Here is a 15,307-nt window from a genome sequence, read left to right on the forward strand (position 1 = left end):
ATTGAGATATATTATTTTGGTCAGCACCATCACACACCACTTTCCTATAATAACCGATCACAATATAAATATAACATATATTTACAATATATACAATATATTTAATGTAGGTTTGGGACTTTAACACATTGACTACAATTAATTAATAACACTATGTGTGTGTGTGTGTGTGTGTGTGTGTGTGTGTGTGTGTGTGTGTGTGTGTGTGTGTGTGTATAAAAAGCATAAATCAAAAGGAATTCCCATTTTGATGTCCCCAGTTCCACCACACACCCTGACCAAAGACTAAATGTAAGTGTTTGCATATAGAAAGCAGTAGATGCTAAAAAAAAGTCACATTTCAAAGTAGCTTACAGCTAGAAAGAAAAAACACACATACACACACACTGAGTCACAATCTATGTGGTTTTCTTTGACTCACTTCAAAGAGAATATACATCAGCTTCCCTCTTTTATTCCTTCTAGAGCCTCGAGGGCAGACAAGGATGAAGGCATGAAAAGGAATCTGCGCTTTGCTGCCGTCCCATCAAAGGAGCCTCATTCATGCTTATTTGTTGCTCAAAGGGGTTCCTGAGTTTACTCAACAAATATCATATGGTTTACTGAAAAATGGTCACCTGTTTGTGTCAGTGATCCAATCTTCAGGTGACCAAAGGGTCATTTAAGAGGTCTCACACAAACCATCTCATGCAGCTATTTTAGATGCTGTTTTACATGTAGTACAGGGCCCATCTGTTAGACTGAGATCAACTTTGTTTGTATTTTGTCAGTTTCAAGACGTGTTTTCCTGAACACAACCTCATTAGTAAAATACTTCTTTATTCTAATAACATGGCAGCCTAGAAGCAAAGTAAAATCTTAACATCTCTGAAATCAAAGAGCAAAAACCATGAGTGAGTTTGTGATTTTCATCAGAAAAGCGGCGTCTGGTGGAAATGGGTCGATGCTTTACAGAACCTCCTGTTAGCACAGCAGATCTTGGACAAAAGATGAGAAAGCAGGGGCTCTCGTATTCAGCCTCGGGATCCTTAGAAAGAGGCATGAAGGAAATGAATGCTGCTGCCAATCACTCTTCACAGTTCACAGGCTCGTTTTCAAAGCCCGGCCTCGGCTTTTCAGCTCTCTGGAGGAGGGGAAGGCAGCCGGTTAGCCAACAACACAGCTATTCCACAGAAATGCTCAGTTTTACTCGTGGGCTCAGATTTTATTTTATGAAATATAGTTACATTTGATTTTTGAGGGACCCAACCAGAAAGTTTAAAAAATCTAATATTTGCCTTATTGGGCAAGAAGCAAAATAACAACCATGTTGCTTGAAAATCTAACACTGAACAAAACACATTATAGGGATTATAATGTGAGGTAGCTGTAATACAAGGTACAGCTTGTCCGATTAAAATTTGTGTCATCGTGTCGTTTTCCCCTTCCTGGAAAAACTAAAAATCTATTAGAAAATGTAATTAAATGAGAGAAGGCTTATTTTGTCAACACAATCCTAATTTTAGTCGAGGACGGGGAAGTTCAGCTAGAAAACAGGATCTTTCACTTCTAACGTCTCACCCAGAAAAACACTTTTTTGGGTCAAACTTGTTGAAGACTGAATCAAACTGATATACAAAAAGCTTTTTTAATGATTAATTTGTTAAATGCTCAAACACACAATCAATTTGCCAGGAAAAGAGAAAAACGGTTATAAGCTTCAAATCTTGGGTGAAAGGCCACGTGACGTTTGTTCTGGTGTTTACTGAAGAAGCATCTCTCAGATGAGCAGGAAAACAATCACTGTGACCATGATTATATATCATGTTTGTTTTTGAACAGCCTTTTAGATTTAAAAAACAGAAAAAAAACAGATTTTAAATAGTAACCTCTGGTACCTGAAGGTGCACTTAACCTCTTCATCAGGAGATCAACAGATCTTTTTACCCCCCTAGGAAGCAAATATCTTGTTTTTTAACAGTTGCCATCAACAAACGCAGCAGTAGGTTCAAGGTCTGCCATAACTACGCAGCGCTTGGTTACAGTGATCTATAATGTCACTTAACCTCTTCTTGACGAGAGCCCCCTGTACAGGAGGCAGCATGAGATACGTGCAGTACAGAAGATGTTTGCAGACACTAGGACACATCAGTCCTAACATGTAGCATAGCAACATGATGAGGAGAAACTCAGCTAAAAGACTCTACCAAGCACTGGCATCTAAACCAAACACAGTTCAAACCCCAAAAAATTATATGGGAATGAAAGAAAAACATGAGAACAGAACTGTCCGCTTTAGAGCTTCTGCTAATTTCTCCACTTCAAACAAACCACTTAAACAAGGTGTCACATGAAAGCAGAGACTCTGCTGGTTACAAAGACGTCTGTCTCATCACGGTGGGACAGAAACTCTGGAGCTAGCAGCCAGAATCAGAAATCATGTCGTACTTTCGCTGCTTTGATTCCAGCTCTAAAAACCTGCTGTGTCCTCGTATGACTTACTTTGTTTGAAATGAATCATGAAGGTCCTGCTAGTTTCCATGCAGATGAAGAGGGTTTTATAAAGAGGTATTCACCCTTACAATCATATAATATCTTGGACTTCACTTCTTTCTGGATCCTCGTGATGTTTCTAAGGTGAATGTGGGGGCTATGACTCTGAGCATAGATAGAGGTGTCCATCACTAACATCGGCGATGGCTTCCTGAGATATTTATAGTACCTGCCCAATGGCTTCTACTTCTGAAAAGTTTCTCATCAGACATTACTTTACTCATTCCTAGATGACCTGGGCTGCTATCCTCTGGTTTTCTTTCAAAGTAATGTGGTTCTTTTATTTAGGAGATAACTATTTACATTTGACAGTAACACATATGTTGATTCAGACACTTCTGTAGTAATCTCATGTCTTAACTTTCTGTAGAGACCAAGATTATACGTACAGTCCTCGTCGTTGAGGAGATATACTTCCTTTATATTAGTCATTTCAGACAGGAGGCAGAAAAAACAAACCTTGTCAAGAAGAAAACCAATTTTATCCTTTAATCAAACAAACTAGAATAGCAGGTTTTCCCACACAGACCACTGTGTGGCTCAGCGCCACAGACTCCACCCCGCCCATCCTTGATGCTGTCGAGGAGGGGCGGGCATTGAGTGGCGCTCGATGTGGATCAACCTGCGCATCACTGATAGATGCACACACGCTGACAACATCCAAAGTTTACCAAAGATTTCGGGATGCGCAGATACCACATTTCATTACAGTTCAATACCCTCTATAGTCATATGCAAAAGCAATCAGGCATGCTGTCTGCTCATCATCCTCAGACTAGCAGAGTGTATTCAAAAGCCTGCTTTAGACCAGGCATGACGTTTCCCTCACCAAGCCCTTGAGAGGTGGTTGTGTGGTAAAGTTATCAAGGAACAAACCTCAACAGACAGCCCATCTGCTTTAAAGTCAGAAAATCTACAACAAGACGGCATCAGATGGAGACGTAACCTCGTCCTGTGACAGTGCCTCATTGCTTTAACAAGAAAACTGTCTTCACTCTGCTGGGAATGTTTAAAATGACTACATGTCCTGGAAATTTACCAAGACAGTTGCAAAAATGTAATCGTTTGGACTGCAGAAATAGCAGAGATGGGTACTAAAACCCAGCATTAAACAGGGCCCGGGGCTGAAATTCTTAAGGCAGGAATATCAATAAGCTCAAACCCTAATGCGTCTGCTTTTGGTACTGGAAAAATGGAGAAAATAACATGTCTTGTATTTGTTACTAAAAACAAACACTGTTTCTGATTTAAAAAAAAGAATAAAGGTCTTTCTGTCTGTCTGCAGTACAGCAAACTGTCATGTTTACCTGCATAGTTAAACACATCTATGGTTTTCCTTAACTAGACCTGTTGATTAGACTACTCTCCGGTGGTTGTTGTGCGTCACGCCATGTTTGCTGTGGTGGTGAGTCTGAAAGACCCCGGATCTGCAACCACCAGCCGACATGGTGACGCCACACAGCGGTCCAGTTACTGATGAGGGTGTCTGTCCTCCACATTAGACATCAGATTATTAAAGTAAAAGCTGCTTCATCTTACGGAAAACTGGTTTTAATAACTGACAATCCACTTTGGAATATAAAAACTAGTCTTGTTGTAATAAGTTGTCAAAAGTTGGTGAAGACATAGCTTTTTCTACTTGAACAGATATTTGACATAGTTTTCTTGTAACTAGTCTTTAGGCTGCAGGGCTTCACTGTATGGAATCTGTTTGTGTTACTGAGCGAATTATTTTTTTCTGATCACAACATTGCCCTGATAAGAGCAAATAATGTTAAATGTCACAACATCTCCCAGATTATTATTAATATACTCTCAGCAACATGCAGCCAAACATTACCTGCTGCGTGGCTGGACAGGAACGTGGATACCTAGAATTTAGTTTCAGATTGATAACTGATCACCAGTGATTTTGTTGCTGGGAATGAGATCCGTGGTTTCCCCCTAGGTAATTTTGCCTTGTGTTTTCCAGACTTATTTCTGTGCATACACAGAGCTCAAGAAAGCAACCATTTGGTCGCACAGGCAACCAAAGATTTGTAGAATGCAAATTTTTCTTGATTGAACCGGTGCATCTAACAATTCACAGGTCTAGATGAAGGACTTTGATTATCTCTTTGAATGTCTCTCTGCATATTCTGTGTTCAGAATATGCAGAGAGACATTCAAAGAGATAATTAAGGTGAAGAACGACATAGATGAGAAGAGGAAACTGGAATCAGTTGTAAAATGTGGAATTTGCTACTATCCTCGCTAATTTAAGAGTTTTTTTTTTTTACTGTGCCTGAGCAAAACGAAGCAGAAAAGCTGGATGAGAGATGGATGCATTTTGAAAAAGCTGCATCTGTTTATGGTGAAGCAGTGTCAGAATATACCGGCTGAGAAGCGTCGCCAAAAAACGAGAGCAGCCTCCATCAAACTCACTCTGTGTTTGAGCTGCACCTGGAAGCACCTGAAGAATTAGGTTGTGGGAATCACCATTTTCTTTTTTTACAAACGCACATGCTGAAATGTTGACATCGTCTCATCCGCCGATGTTCCAGAGATCCTACAAGGAGCCTGCGAGGAAAATCTCTGCAGAACCTCTGTCGTGGACACCTGTGTTCACATATGCCGCTTCATTGTTGAACATCCTGAGGGAGTCATCCCAATGGATTAATAAAGTTAAGTCTAAGTCTACGTAAGTGCAGCCAAATTCCCTGCAAAGACCTCGACTTTATGTTTCCTGAACAGTGATTTTATCATGTGAAGGTGTGGTTATAAAAATCAGGATTTTATTAAGAAAATGCAACAGTTTGGAAATCCTTTAAGATGACACGTAGTCTTAACATGCCGCTTCTTAATTCATATTTTCTGCATGTTTCGTCCATTTGATGAAAGAAGCTGCTCGTCTGCTTTTACAACCAGACCCATGCCATCCAGTGTGGTTATCCTTTGTTATTACCAGACAGGAACTGGACTAAAACTGTGGAGCATCTGTGGAGCGCAACTTTACTTCCACTCATCTTATCTAGGTGTGAGGAGAAGTTTGACTTTGTATGATTGTGAATAATGTGCATGCATTAAAGACCGGCTGGCTGAACTAAGACAAAAAAATCATTCTCTTTTGTGTCTTGTAGCCACACACACACACACAAGTTCTTCTCAGCAACATAGTGGAAAGAAGTGAATACTAATAATCACCATTACACTTTATCCCAGTTAAATGATCTGTTAATACGAAATATTCATCATCACGACTCTGATACTCAGCCAATTAAAGGGAATTCAGCCATTTTTAATTCTATTATTTACACCTGCTTTAGTCTCAGTCATGTGTAATAATAAAATCTTCAAGAAATGAAATCACGTTATTGAGCATGCTGACTCACTGCTGCGGCGCAGACTTGGCTGTGGTTTTACACAAGTCCACAACAGACAGTGTAGGAGTTCTGAGCTGGAAATGTACTTTTTCTCTTTCTTCTGTTGCAGACGCACGTCTGCATATAAATGTAGATAAATCAACTCTGAAGACTACTTATTTGATAACCAGCTGTTAGATCAAGAAAAGCAGATGTGAATCTGAGCACCTTAAACATTTAAAAGGCGGTTTTATGTTATGATGTAAACTCAGCGGCTACTTTATTAGGTCAACCTTGCTAGTACCGGGTTAGACCCCTTTTTCCTCCAGAACTACCTTAATTCTTGGTGTGATAGATTTAACAAGGTGTTGGTGACATGACAGCATCACACAGCTGCTGCAGGTTTGTCGGCTGCATCCATGATGAGAATCTCCCGTTCCACCACATCCCAAAGCTGCTCTACTGGACTGAGATCTGGTGGCTGTGGAGGCCGTTGGAGTCCAGTGAACTCGTGAGCCCGTTTACAGGGACACCAAAAATCTGATCATTCCCTGATTTCTGGAGTTATCAGATAATTTAAGTGGTCATGTAGACAGCAAAATCTGATATTCTTTATCAGATAATAGCAGTTATCTGATTATGAGAAACTGGATTAACACATCTAGATTTCGCCCAATACTTTGTGTATACATCTCATTTATAAAGGTTTTTTTTATCTCCTCATGTGCAAAAAACTGCATCCCCTCTGTCTTCTGTTAAAAAGACAACCACAACACATAAGAGAAACACAATGGCATCCACTAATATAAAACCAGAGTATAAACAAAGATAAAAACAAACCGTGTAAACTATTTTGCAGCTTATTAGCTCCGACATCAGCAGCTAATGCTAAGAATGTTGGCAACGCCATGTCCTAGAAAGACCGGATGTTTAAAAATAAGACGTCACATCACAATGTGCATATATACTCTGAAAAAAATATCTGGTAATGCACTGGAAAAAGTACAGAAGAGGTTTTTTGAATATTACATGTCAGAGGTGCATGAAGTAGAGTTGTCACGATACAAAAATTTCAAGCTCAATACCGATACTACAGGTGTTGCTCGATACTCTAGAGGGGGAAAGAAATGTATATTTCTATTTCAGAACACCACAAAAACAATAACACAATCCAAACAATACAACAAAATATAATAATATTAATAAATATAAAAAAAGACATGAACAGTTTTAAATAAATGCGTTATTTAAAGCTCCATTAGTTTATGCAGAGTCTTCATACAGACTCGAACAGTGCTGTCAGACTGCTCACTGTGGTGCAAAAATACTAAACTATAAAAAACTTCAACCACGAGTTAGTGTACTTATTACACAAGTGCCCTTTTCTTCACAATACTTGAGACGAGATCAAGTAAACAATAGAACAAACTAGATAAGATTATCTACTAAATTAATTAAAAACATTTAAAAAGTGAATCTTTTTAAATGTTTAAAAGGCATTTAATAGCATAAAAGTATGATGACACGCAAACACGTATGTTAACGTGATTTTGGAAGAACTTGGAAGGATTGTCCTAAAAAACGTATATTAACGGAGCGGCGCTGCTATTAGGCAGCATGTAGGAGGGTCATATACCTTAAAATAAATAAGCATACGTTCTAATTCATGTGCAGCCCGAGGAGGATCCTGCGTTGGATGCGACAAAGTTTACAGGTGGGGTTAAGTAAAGAGTAAACAAAGTAAAACCAAGAGTTGGAAATTCATTCTGTAAATTAAGGCAGCAGAAGAATCACCGTCAAAAGCTGGTACGTCACTACCTGTAAGTGCAAAACGTTAGTGCTGAATTTGGATCAGCACTTACCCACGATAGTGTCACTACAGAAGGTAGTGCTTAGTGCGAACTACACACTACCTTCCAGTGCACTCATGTAAGTGCGCGGTTTGAGACACACTCCATCACACCACCAGCAACCTGAAGCATTGATCCAAGGCAGGATGGATCCATGTTTTCATGATGCTTCCACCAAATTCTGAGCCTAGCATCTGAATGTGGATGAAATGGAGACTCATCAGACCAGCAACGTTTCTCCATCTTCTATTGTCCAGTGTTGGTGAGTCTGTGTGAATTGTAGATGCTGTTCTGCAGACCTTGGTTGGAACCAGTGCTTATTGGACTTCCAGTTGTCTTTCTACCATCTCCAACCAGTCTGTCCATTCTCCTCTGACCTCTGACATCAACAAGACATTCTGGTCCAGACAACTGCTGCTCACTGGATATTTTCTCTTTTTCAGACCATTCTCTGGAAACCCTAGAGATGGTTGTGTGTGAAAATCCCAGTAAATACTCAAACTAACAACCATGCCACGTTCAAAGTCACTTAAATCCCCTTTCTTCCTTATTCTGATGCTCAGTTTGAACTTCAGCAAGTCATCTTCATCACGTCTACAAGACTAGATGTGTTGAGTTGCTGCCGTGTGATTGCTTGATACAGGTTGAACAGGTGGACCTGATTAAAGTCTAGCATGTTAGCATGAAAACAAGTTTCTATGATACTTAAGAGTTTTTACTGTTATGTTTAAGTACACGGTGAGACCTTCTCTTCACCACCTTCTTCATAACCAAAGTAAACTTTGTGTCTCAGGACTCAACAGAAGTCTGTCAACATCATGACACAGATGCCAGTTTCCACCCTTTTCAACAACTCCTTCTTCTTCTTCCTGCATCCCAGAAGTTTCTGTCCACACACAGTTTTAGCTCCAAGTTGTCAAACATTAAGAGATTTCTCTGAACAACCAGAGGAGGTTTCAGGTCAACTGCAGGAGAGGCCCCGGTCTGGCAAGAGAATATTAACTAGCAAGATGGAGAACAAGAGGAACAAAAACGGACAAAGTCAGCCCACTACAACACCAGACAGAGGGCAGAGAGAGAGCTGAAAGGTTTTTCAAACAGCATAATGAGCGATACTTTCATGCTCTTTGTGGTCTACCTGTTAACATGTTTTTAAGTGTTTGCCATTTCACAACACATCCAAAAATATATTTACCGTGTAATTGCATAAATACGTGCTTTTGACTGAGTTCAAGCATCAAAGAGACCTAAACATAATCACAGGCATGCAGCTCTGAATAACTTTACATTTTGATTACACAAGAAGGTCAGCTAACACAGTATCCTTAGGATACACCTGGCACTTTCCCAGATGAATAAAAGAAAAAATGGTCACTTTGCTGACTCCTGCTAATTCTCACTTGATAAAAAAAAATGCTGATGCAGCAACAAGATGATGACAAATTTATCTACAGCTGAGCATGATGGGTTTCCTCCCTTTCTAAAGACATTAGAGTCTAACGCATCTACCCTTTCATTAGACTGTGGTGGTTCTTAGATAACTAACACCCTCAGTAACCACCTGAAACATGAAACAGAAACATTATAAACAGTCTGCTGCAACACACAGCTGAACAACACTGATATTAAACAAAGCAAAGTTACCTTCTTGCAACTCAATACATAAAATACTCAATTTTATGTTATATTTCATTTTCTGTTCACACATCAGAGCGAATTTCAAGATGAAATCAAAGGCCGGCAAGTAACACGGATATATTCTTCCCTTTCTTGTTTAAATCTTAAAACTCCACAAGACTGTAGATGCCCCCAAGCACCATCACTTATATCATCATCAGTTTCTCAGGAAGAGTAGTGTGTAACTCTGTGGGGTAAATTATGAAGGATAGCTTACCCTTTAGGTAATCTACAAAAGTTTTCCAGGCATTTACATCCCATCTAGGAGGTTTACAATGCAGCCATACAATATAGTGTTTATTCAGAGACCATATGGTAAATCTACAATGATAACACCATTATTTATCACATTTTATCATTTAAAAAAATGTTGCAATCAATATGCTGCCAACAGACCTCTATTTTGACTTTGATGAAGTCACTTCTTATCAAAATTTCCACCAACCAGAGAGCTTAAATTGACAATAATTTCCAATCAGGAGTGAGCAGATAGTTCTGTGTGTCTGAAAAGAAGAAAATAATGGTTCTCTACACCTGGAATAAAGCCAAGAAGACGTTTCTGAGTTGGTTCTTGGTAGTTCTAGTAGGTAAACAGTAATTTTCTACCAAACACGGATTTTTGGTTGGCCTTTATGTAACTGTATCTACTGATACATTCATTTCACATCGTTTTAGCCTCATAATCTGACAGCTGAGGCTGTTTTGGAAAGAAGAGTGTGTCTATGGTGACTGGCATTAAAAGGGTAAATAAAAACTTTCGAGCTGGACCTAAAATAGGAAAAAGTAGCGTTGGGTTTTAAGGGTTAAATGTTGGGCCAAGTATTAAAGCATGCTGTAGCTGTCTGACACACCTTTCCCAGGTAAATTCAGTTTATATAAATGATCTAATGTCTGCTTAAGGAATTTCAAGTGCTTCATGACAGTGTCCATAACAAATGTGCAGCTTGCAGCATGGATGGCTTTTCTTCAGAAACGACCCTCAGAAAGTTCCCATGAGCCAACCAACTCATTCTAATGGTTGTAAATAATAGTTTAGTCCATCTTGACGATTATTCTGCCCTCTAGCAACTTTTTCCATAAATGTATGGTTTTCTGTGAGCCAGGGGCATTTAAAGGATAATTATTCCATGTTGTACATCTGCATTATTAAAACACAAAAACAGATGCAGACAGTTGGTGTCACATGCAGGCCTTTCTTACCTAAAAGCTTCTTCACCTCCTCCACACTCATGTATATGTTGACACTAGGGTTGTTGTTGTTGATGATGCCTGAAGGACTGCCCGGGTTGGCAAGGCAGCCGGCGCCTTCCAGCAACAAGAGGAAGAAGAAGCCCCCGAGCCTCCACAGCACCGAGTGTGGCCAACCTTGGGACTCAGACTGGCTGCCAGAACTGTGAGTCAAACCCAACATAGCAGTGGTCGTCTGACGCGCTGTTGTACTCGCTGTTCACCAGTTGCCGATTTCTTTCTCATCCGTATCTGAAGTTAATCACGGGAGGCAACATTACTAGTTATTTTACGCCGCAGCGTCGCTGTTTTTAGCCGCAACTCCCTCTCCACAACTCTGCTTTTTGTCCTTTCCTGCTAGCTGAAGCAGGCTAAGTTAGCCGGAGAAGGCTAACTTTAGTTGAGTTGTGCTAACCGTCCGCGGTCAGACTGTCCGTTCACTGTTTGAACGTGCGGAGATTTGCGACGTTTTTCATCCAAATAAAACACACGCCGATTTACAAACAGAAACAAAACTAGTATAAAGAGAAGCTATAACATCAAACTTTCTGCCTCCATGGTCTGTCTTCCCGTCGCTTTTTCCTCTCTAACTCAGTTTTCACTCGGAGAAGGGAGGGGGGGACAGCAGAGACGCTCACTGGAATGATGCCTTTAGGTGCTGTCGGAGATTATTCCCAAACCTTGGAAAAATTTTAAGAAGAGCCATTGTGTTATGATAATTCGCGTTTAACACCCTTCAAATTGTATTTGCCACCAAGAAACGTGTCTCCATAAAATATCTCATGTTGTCTTGTAATTACTGTGGAACATAGAGACTATTTACAATCTTCAACCGAAGATATTTACAAATTCCTATATTCATTAAAGGCAGCGCCCAAATTAATTCTAAAAAGAGAAAAATAATTAGGCTTTTTTATTTATTTAACAATGGCTTAATGTAGAACCTCGGGTACAGACTTTTCTGTTAACAGGTGTTAATTTAGCTTTTTTTCCAAACATGTAGTATGCAATCTGAGAAAAGAAGGGGGAAAAAATCTGATTTCCATCGTGTTTTCTTTTCTTATCCATTTATTAAACGCAATTACAGTCATAATGAGGGGCTTAAAGTTAGTCTGTTTAAAAGAAAGGTTATTGTATCTTAAAATGTGTTGCAATAGTTGTTTTGGTGGTTTGATTCTTTTGTACACTGCAGTATGTACCCACAGAATAATTAAAAACATAACAGATTAAATAGATTGTACTACGTGAACAAAATAACACCACAAACTCAAAAATATTTTACCATTTTTATTATTAAAATATTCACCTACAAAATGGCCTATATAAACACTATTTACACAATAGCAAGCAATGATGCCTGCTAAGACAGAGTAAAATATTTTACACAGAAAGCAGTGTTGTCAGAGGAGGGGATCAATGTATGGCCTATATTTCCAGTTGAGTGTATAAGGAGATGGAGTGGGTGGTAAAAGGAAGAAATCAGGACTTAACATTCTATAGTTATTTCCCTGAGGGACAAACCTGCAGCTGAACCACAAAAACCTCTCTCCTGATGTGTCAGCGTGGACATGAACGTGAGGTATATAAGGTCTTTGAAGCTGCTTACATGTAGTGTTTGCATATTTTTTGTGTTTGTATGAAAAAATCAAACAGCGAACATTACAAAAGATGCTGTGATTCAAACAAAACTCTGAAGCTGCAGCCTTTTCAGTTTGTTTCTGACATGTTACAGTGGGCTCTGACAGGGTTTCTCAGCACAAAAAGGACCATAATCGGATACTTCAAGTAGATTATATACACCAAAATTAAAGTTAGGAGGTTTTTCACATGCTGATGATGACATCCTCTTCATCAGCATCCAGGTGCTCTAGAAGAAAAATAAAAAGAAGAGAGAAATAGATTTAGCTGATTGTTTAAAATCTTGTGATTCTTTACTATTTCAATAAAAGAAATAATTAATACATTAATTTAAATCAAGAAAACAAACCTCTATTGATGTCTGTTTGTTCTTCTGGCTGTTAGGTAGGAAAAATTTGAGTGAGAAGAATTTATTAGTTTATCTGCTGAAATCAACTTGATGAGACAGATTGTTGAACTTACTCTGAATTTTCTTAGACGGTGCCAGCTCACAAACCTCCCGATAACAAATGTCCTGCTGTACTTTATACGTCCTTTTGTACCTGAAAAGATGAAAAGTTATTTGATTCACCCAGACAGACAATGCCTTCATTTACAAGCCCAATTCCAAGAAGTTGGGTTGATGTGTAAAATGTAAATAAAAGCAGAATTTCTTCAACTCACGTTTTATTCCTAACAGAACGTAAACAGCACATCAGATGTGTGATGTGATGTTTAGCATCGTGTAGCAGTCCCTCTTCTTTTAACAACTGCTTGTAAAGTCTTCACAATTTTACGTTGAGGAACGTTTCCCTGAAATTGTTTAACATTTTTAAGACCCAGTTTATCCCAGATTGGTGAACCTCTGTCCATCTTTCCATCTGAGAGACTCTGCCTCTCTGAAATGCTCCTCAGCCAGTTATGTTACGGACCTGTTGCCATTTAACTTGGTAAGTTTTTAATCTTCTTCCAGTTGTTTTTATTACTACTAGCAGCTTTTCCAGCCCTTATTTTTTTACCCAGTTCCAATTTTTTACAGATGTGTTGCTGCTTTCTGATTCACAATGAGCTCATATTTTCTATGAAATGTTAAAATGTCTCAGTTTCAACATCTGATATGTTGTTTGTATTCTACTGGGAATAAAATATGGGTTTATAAAATGTGTAAATCATTGCATTACGTTTTTATTTACATTTTACACAATGTCCAAACTTATTTTTAATTAGGGTTGTAGCCACAACATGCATCATAATTGGCATTTAAGTCTAGAATGAGCTGATGGGACTTACAGGTAGTGACATACTCCACCCTCCCAGACCGGCGTACTCTTGGTTTCAGAGTAGAGTCGGGTACATGGATGTGCCACCCGCTGGCACACTGTAAAACAGTAGACACAGGACATGTTTGTGAAGCTCTAGAAGCCCGGCAGCAGGGTATGAAATGTTCTGAGTATTGTCCGCAGCGAGAAAGCCTGCAGGGTGGTTTTAGGAGTCATGTGGGATGGAGCTGGGCCCTTAGGCTGATGGATGGTTTTAAGAGAGGAATGTTTAAACAAACTGACGCTGGATGTTTGGGTGAAGAACATGATTCAAGGGGAGCTAGAGTATGTCCGATGTCTCCTTCATCAACATGTACTCACAGGAGAAGTCAGTCTTAATTCCACTGTGTTGGAGTTTAGAAAGCGTTTTCTCCAGCTACAGGGATTTCTGGTTAGCAGCAGTTTTTACATTTTCATATTTTTTTCAGCTTGTAAGTAAATTAAAAATCATTTTAACCAAAATTGGTTCAACATTTCTATAAACAAACCTTTGAGTTGAACTAGTGGCACTTTCACATCGCCTACATCTGAGACTTTACATGTTTAAAACGGGCATTATTTCTGTAGTTGTTATGACTTTTCTTATTTAACTTTAATAAATTGAACAATAGAGCCTAAAAATAAAGCCCCAGGTGTTCTTGTTAATGTGCAGCTATAGATAAAGGTACCAAAAGTAATTTAATTAAAAGCTGGGGGAAACAAAACAAAAGAAAACAGCTGTCAGATTTACAAAAGGTTTAAAGTTAAATATGAACCTGGATTGGTTCTGTCAGTTAAATATATTGTCTCTATATGAGGCATCTGCTCTACTAGTTAAGCTATACACTGCTCCATAGTTCTGTGTTTTCTTTAACCAAAATTACTTTTTTGCTTATATCTTTTACATGATCAAAATTACAGTTTTCTTTTTCAAGCCAAAAGCAAAGTTTTATACTGACAGAGTTTCCCAAAGGGACAACGGGAGAGCACATTGTCACCGTCTAACACTATTAAAAACAAAACAAAATAATATTTCTTCTTAGTTTGAGCAAACACTGCACATGAATTTTCCACTGCCTCTCTTTTGCATTTACTTTGCCACAATTATCTCTCAGGAAGAGCATCTGTGTTACTCCGCATCACTGTTTTCAGTACATTTACATGCACAGCTGAGCCAAGCTGCAGTTACTTTTAAAAAAGAATTACTAACTTATTTAAAATGATGGAGGAAAAGTAGAAAAAGGACACACAAACAAGCTTCAAGATGAATGAACTGACTGAATCAACGGTGTGGACTTCCTCTGCAGGAGATCATCGCACATGTTAGCGAAGCCAAATTCAGAGACGTCCTCTTTCAGTTACTTGAGACTCAGTCAGACGATGCTGCAGTTATAAAATCTAGATTTAATTAGAGCAAAGCGACTGTCTGGAAAAGCTGACGGGGTCACTGAGCTGACTTTCAGATGAAATTTCTAAAAAGAGTTGAGCGGTTTGAAAAAAAATATGCAGCTTTATTGGTTTATTAAAATACATTTACATTTCTGTTTTTTGTTTTTTCTTAGTAAAAGGTACAAAAAGTTGTAACTTGGAAACATGGGTGTGTTAGTCTGAGAAACCTGGACTAACATCAGCATATTTACATGAATTTTAAAAGTCTAGTTTTGATCCGATTACTTGTTGGACTGCTGACTTCTGGCTAGCATGAAAAAGCTGTAGAGTTTGTGCTTTTCCAGGATTTTCCTCATTTTTATTAGCCTGTAGTTGG

At 38.8% G+C, this 15,307-nt stretch overlaps 2 protein-coding genes across 4 annotated transcripts in view; both read right to left on the reverse strand.

The window, feature by feature from the left end:
• ryk (receptor like tyrosine kinase) overlaps window positions 1–11,244 on the reverse strand; it is a 66,984-nt gene extending 55,740 nt beyond the window's left edge. The window contains exon 1 of the mRNA XM_042006874.1: window positions 10,601–11,244. Within this exon, the coding sequence (XP_041862808.1) occupies window positions 10,601–10,811 (211 nt within the window). The 5' untranslated portion in view covers window positions 10,812–11,244. The remainder of the gene's footprint in view (window positions 1–10,600) is intronic.
• A 666-nt stretch (window positions 11,245–11,910) lies between these two features.
• sned1 (sushi, nidogen and EGF-like domains 1) overlaps window positions 11,911–15,307 on the reverse strand; it is a 38,197-nt gene continuing 34,800 nt past the window's right edge. For all 3 annotated transcript variants that reach the window (XM_042006548.1, XM_042006547.1, XM_042006546.1), the window contains 4 exons: window positions 13,535–13,622; window positions 12,728–12,807; window positions 12,615–12,642; window positions 11,911–12,492 (listed from right to left, as the gene is read on the reverse strand). In XM_042006548.1, the coding sequence (XP_041862482.1) occupies window positions 12,617–12,642; window positions 12,728–12,807; window positions 13,535–13,622 (194 nt within the window). In that variant the 3' untranslated portion in view covers window positions 11,911–12,492; window positions 12,615–12,616. The remainder of the gene's footprint in view (window positions 12,493–12,614; window positions 12,643–12,727; window positions 12,808–13,534; window positions 13,623–15,307) is intronic.

Source organism: Melanotaenia boesemani, chromosome 14, assembly GCF_017639745.1.
Source record: "Melanotaenia boesemani isolate fMelBoe1 chromosome 14, fMelBoe1.pri, whole genome shotgun sequence".
Classification (NCBI taxonomy): Eukaryota; Metazoa; Chordata; class Actinopteri; order Atheriniformes; family Melanotaeniidae; genus Melanotaenia; species Melanotaenia boesemani.